Source organism: Seriola aureovittata, chromosome 13, assembly GCF_021018895.1.
Source record: "Seriola aureovittata isolate HTS-2021-v1 ecotype China chromosome 13, ASM2101889v1, whole genome shotgun sequence".
NCBI lineage: Eukaryota > Metazoa > Chordata > Actinopteri > Carangiformes > Carangidae > Seriola > Seriola aureovittata.
Genome location: NC_079376.1, coordinates 2854508 through 2860507, shown reverse-complemented (window position 1 = coordinate 2860507; position 6000 = coordinate 2854508). Strand labels below are relative to the sequence as shown.

The 6000-nt window shown below is 42.7% G+C and overlaps 1 protein-coding gene across 2 annotated transcripts in view; it reads right to left on the bottom strand.

Moving 5' to 3' along the window:
• Positions 1–2853: 2853 nt before the first annotated feature.
• The window catches only part of gfra4a (GDNF family receptor alpha 4a), a 255477-nt gene continuing 252330 nt past the window's right edge, over positions 2854–6000 (bottom strand). For both annotated transcript variants that reach the window (XM_056393818.1, XM_056393819.1), the window contains one exon: positions 2854–4947. In XM_056393818.1, coding sequence (XP_056249793.1) covers positions 4792–4947 — 156 coding nt within the window. In that variant the 3' untranslated portion in view covers positions 2854–4791. The remainder of the gene's footprint in view (positions 4948–6000) is intronic.

The window sequence follows — 6000 nt, the reverse complement described above, 5'->3', positions numbered from 1 at the left end:
TCGCCTGAGAATTTCTAAGATGAAGAAGAGTTTTAATGTTTCTCTTTATTTATATAGTTGATGTGGAGCTGCCTCTGTGCTGTTGAGACTTGGTGAATCTTAAATTGATGGAGAGAAGAGTTTAGGGACTTTTGGGGAGCTGCCACACGTCAGGAGAGGTTAAGAAACCTTGTTACAGATGTTTACAACCCCACACCTCAGACTTTACTCACCTTCCCGTTAGTGGTCAGAGTGTTAGTCTTTCATCAGCCTGCAGCAGCAGCAGCAGCAGCAGCAGCCGTGGACTCAACAGCTACAGTATGTGGGACAGCAGGAGGTCTGTCCCACATAGCTGATGACCCAAAACATGGAGACTGGCACCAATTACAGCCGCCATATGCAAAGCACAGGTGGCACACAGGCAGCTGGAGTCTCACTTTGTAAATGGACGACCGCCTCCTGAGCCAAAACAAGCAATGTGCATGAGACAATGACGCAGTGAGGTTTTAAAATTACATCAGGAACATTTTTGATCATTTTGCAGCTTTGAAATGACACTGTCTTCCACATTTAGCCTTATTTTGCTTCACCTCAGCTGCCTCACAAATGCGCCCTTGCACCTTAGCCTTAAGGTATACAGTAGCCTAGAAGAAACACAAATTTCCTCTTGGTTTGTTTACACCAGGGGTCTCATTTATTAAAGTTTCTCATGCACAAGTTTGTGCTCAAAGTTGTGCTTTGTAAAGTTTTGAAGTCAGAATCAGCCTCTGTGATTTTCTCTGACATATCAAAAGCAAAATGTGGGTTAAAATCCTTTTTATTATTATATATATATCTAATGTATGAATGTTATAGACATGATATATATGGTATACACTGTGTAGTATATACACTATACTATAACATCTTTACAAATCACACCCCGTGTGTAATGAAAAATGGATTTTATACTCAATGCCAGGGGCGCTGCTAGAGGGAGGAAACAGGTTGTGTACTTCCCCTGAAATACAGAGAGGTGATGCTGAAATTAGATGAGTCTGCACGGGGGTCAAGAGAAGCATCCTGTCCAGGGACCAAAAATTTCTAGACAGGTGAAAAAAAGTCCTGCCCCTCTGCACGAGAACACTGGTCACAATTCACCTCCATTTACAGTGTCGTCTTTATTTGCGGGAAGTGACACGTGTCACATCTGGGGTTCTGCCGGCGCAGACGAGCAGGTTGGTCAGTCACCTCACGGCGCCAGAGGACGCGGTGCGACGCCTGCTGACTGAGAAATCACAGGACGAATCAAAACGGGGCAACGGAGCTCGGCCGCTAACACATCATGATGAGAGACAGAGGCTTTGTGAAGACCAGAGGTTTCACTCAGACACTCTTATCACCGGGAAACTACATAACTGCAGTTTTGGTGACTTTTATTTGAAATTTTAAAGGGTTAGTTCACCAAAAATCATAAAAAATATTTCCTCATTTATATCTCGAGGCACTGTATCTAGCCATGCAGAGAGATTTGATTTAAGTGCCCAAGCTCGGAGATATCGGATTTTAAACTGCTGCCACCGTAAAACAATATAGATACAAGTCTTTCCATTAGTAATGTCCCAGTTACTCTGGTTAATCCACAGGCCTCAGTGTCAACAGTTTTTTAGCAACTCTTCGAGACAAGTTTGTCGCCAACTGAGTAAAACAGACAGGCACCCAGCTGGCACTGGACTTCAATGTAACGTCAGAAAGACATCGGACTAACAACCCTGATGTCCAACAGATGTTAACTCTTAGTTGGAAATGGGTTGACGTCTAATTGACATTGTGACGTTTAGGTTTTGTTCACCACACCTCACAACTAGAATGTCAGTATTTATATTTGTGCATCCTACGTCAAGAAGGCGTTGTCATGAGACGTTCAGAGGACGCCGGATTGTTTTTACTTAACAACACAATCGTCAGCTGTTGTCATGCAAACTGACGTCGGCATTAGACGTTCTCCAGACATTGGTTGTTCAGTCATGTGACGTCACAACTGACATTCAACCAAATATCAACGTCTAGTGACATTAGCGGCCACATGTGTGCCCGCGGGGTATAAATGGTGTAAAGCATCAATTCCCAGTGTTTCATATTGATTATCTAGACTGTGGCGATCTGCCATTTTTATAATGAACCAACAAAATATTTTCAGACTTCTTATAATAACACAAAAGATTCCTAATGTAGTGTTTTCCACCGTTGCTTAATTGTAGAGCTGTGTGCGGCGCATTGATTCGCTCAGCCCCTCCTTCCCTCTCTCATAAACACATTGACAGTGGAGCTGTCTGTCACAGTCAGACTGGCCATTGGGAGCACCGGGAGAAATCCTGCAGTATGAAATCCTATAATCCTAAATGCATATAATAACATGTTGCTGCTATAGAAGAAATATTACTGTTAAAGTCCCATAATGTTCCACTACTGTAAACAATGATAAATCCTCGGAAGTTATCGTAATCTCCAGGCTTGGTGTGCTGCGGCAATGCATTTGTTTTATACAATACAATACATCATATGTAGTTTATTAAAGCTGCACTAGTCAATGTTTTCATATTAACACTTGGTCAAAAGTCTGAAGGACAAAACCACAGAGAGTCGGCCAGTTAACACTATATATAATGCACCTAATAACCTGTGTGTGAGAAATAATACCAAGAAACGGCAGGAAAACAGTATGTGGCAGTTAGATGGGCAGTAAAAGCCCTTTCCACTCATGTATGACCTGAAACTCAAAACAAAATGATCATGTGATTCAACAGAAAGTCAGGCTTTGTCTGAAACCGAGATTCTGAGAAAGTAATACAAGCCTCAACACGACAGACACGTCAGAGAGTGAGACTGTGAGAATGTGGTCCAAAAGAAAAGTGCTTTTTAATGTTGTGAGCAGTACAAATAAGACTTTCATTCATCTTCTTTGTGAGTGGACGGCGACAGCAACCTCAGAGAGCGATATCTCAAAAACCTGGGCGAATACAACTAAACTATCTGCATGTATAGACATCATCGGAGGTACGTAGAGAAAAGATTGTGAAGTGACCTGGCCCTTTAACACAGCCTTTCATGTCGGAAGAGGAACATTCAGGGCCTTTCAGATCTACACGGGCGTCACTGAGGAGGCAAAGACAGTTATTTTTTTTTGTTTTGTTATTTTTTTTCAATCCAACATCATCTTGTGTTGTCATGACAATATGATGAGCTTATAGTGTGTTAGCTTTGTTAGGTCCAACATGAACTACAACGTGTTTCATCAGGTCTGCTTGTAGCTCGGGCAAACCAGCATCTGTTGTGTCATTAAAAAAATGCTGTTAAACAAGTGGATGTTTCTGCAGAGAACTGAACGGCAGGACTGAAGATGACGCTTTCCTCGTGAATCAACCTCGGTCCCTTACTAGACATTTGACCCCTTTCTCCCAGACACGTCCGCTCCACGGAGCAGAGCTGTGCTTCTTACAGTACATATTGTAAATCCTTTGACGTGCCACGTTGAGGGGAAAGAGTCCCGGCGGGTGGCGAGCCGACGCGGGTCACCGCCTTCCTCCTGCGACGGTGAAAGCATGATCGGTCACAAACTTGTGGATAAATATCTGTTTTCTCTGCGGCAAAGTCCACATACATTTAAAAAATAGACACTTGTGTCCATCTCTTGTTGCTTCACCAAAACCAAATGAATTTTTTTTTTTTTTACATTTCTGAGGAGGAACAGACCCAAACATCTGTCAGGCCTTCACACTTAAAGCTTCATGAATGAATATACGAAGAGTGCCTTTCCAAAGTCAGGTATCCGCCATTCGCAAAAAAGTGGCATCTACTCATCTGAAATGATTCATAGCATTAAAATGAAAACAAATTACAACACACTGAAGGCTAATAAGTAATGTAGGTCCTTGTTTAAAATAAAACATTTACAGACTTTGGGAGATCTTCTTAATCTCATCTGAAAGTTAAATCTCAATTATAATTTTTTCTATATATAGTTTTTATTTGGAAATTAACTCTTCGAACCAGCAGCTTAAACACAACAACAAACAATCAGAATTTCATTGTGACTCAATAGCAACGTGCTTCCATCTAACATTTTTGGGTAGTAAAATTATTATGTCTAATTAGATTTAAAATAAATGTTGCATCAAAATAAAGCGCAAAGCTGAATGAGCAGAGTGCGGAGAGACACACACACATCCACCTTAAATCTCATGTAACACTTCATCACAGCTCATCTGAGAGAAAAGTCTTAACATTTAATATTTTCTTTTACATCAAGGAATGTTCAAGGACAAAATTTTTTTTTTGTTTTTTTTATATATATATATATATATATTTTCATAGATTTCCTGCACTGTATCTTCAGTGTCTCTTCACTGTACACCTTCTGAACCCAGCGGCCCTTTGCACTGTAGCTTGGACGTTATTTTCGGAGCGAAGTCTGCGTGTGTGTCGTTTTCTTACAGTTTGTATTTGGGCAGGCGTGAAGCGAGAAATGAGGTGTGTACTTCCTGGTCCTGGTCCCCCCCCCTTGTGGTGCGGTGGCGGCACCCTCTCCAGTCCGGTCTCCTCCAGGGCGTGGGCTGCACGGCACAAAACATCTGCTCTGAGTCATGATTCACAAAAAGAGATTAAGTGTGATTTTTGTGACAGAGAGGGAGAGGGGGGAGCGGGGCAGGACAGAGTCCACCCTTTCCCCCACCGTCATTTGACACATAGAAATGGCCCTTCTCTCTCTCGCCCCCACCCTCCCCCCCAGGTCTGGAGTTTTGTCCGTGGAGGCCAGGTGTTCGCGGCCTCCTGTTAGTTGGAGAGCAGCAGCAGCAGCAGGGCGGGCAGCAGCCAGCCCACGCCCAGAAACAGAGACAGGCGGACGGGCTCGGCTCCGCGGTCCGACAGGCCCGGAGACGGAAGAGTGGAGTCTCCCTCGTCGTCCCACAATCTGTCGTTCTCGTTTACCTAAAAGAAAACAGATGTGCTGTCGTTAGTTACCTGCCTCCAGATTCAACATTCATCAGTGGAGAGAAAACTGAAAGCTGAGCTCGTATGTGGGTTTAAAGACCAAATTTTCCACATCCACAGTTGAAAAACAAGACGAGTGAAGGTGAGGACATTGCCACTTATCAGCCAGACGCAATTTCACAGACAGTTGTTTTTTTGTTTTTTTTACAGTGAACATATTCAGGATGAACTCTTCAATCAGTCGAGCTCCATCTTTAAATTATTCCCTTCATTTCTCTCCATCTTCACACCACAACTTCTTTAACTCTAAACATATTAGTTCACAAATACGTGGAGTGACCACTTGTGATCGGATCTCACCTCCCCGCTCTCCCCGTTTGTTTTTAGCCGATCCAACAGGTGTGTGTGTGTGTCGTAAGTGTCTCAGAGGGAGTGAGAGAGAGAGAGAGAGAGAGAGAGAGAGAGAGAGAGAGAGAGAGAGAGAGAGAGAGAGAGAGAGCGGTGCACGGAGAGGTTGAGCAAACCAATACGCTTCTCACAGCTCTATAATGAAATGAGGTTTTATCCATTTGAAATAGTCAAATATTTTCAGTTCATCATGAAACCATTCGGGTTCACGCTGCTAAAAGAGTTTGGCCCAGACCGCCTCCCAACGTTTTCTGAGTGATCAGATCTCTAATGCGTCGTGGCAGCGTTCACACCTGAACTCAGAGTTGTCCGCTTGTGATCGGATCACCTGAGATGGATGTTAACGTCAGGCCTGTGTGAAGCTGAGGAGTACAGTGAGTGATCAGCAACATGCAGGATGATGAAAACTTGAAAGATTTAACTTTGAAGGATTTCTAGTGGCCTGTGGGCAGCGATCTTAGCAGAAATATAATTTATTAAATAATGTAAAAATTTACTACAAAAAGATACTGAGACCATAATAAAATGTTAGCTATTTGAATTTGGACATAGGACAAACATTTTAGATTTCAATTTGTAATATAAAATGTGTCCCAACAGCTTCATAACAAAACTACATCATTCACATAAAGACTGTAGACT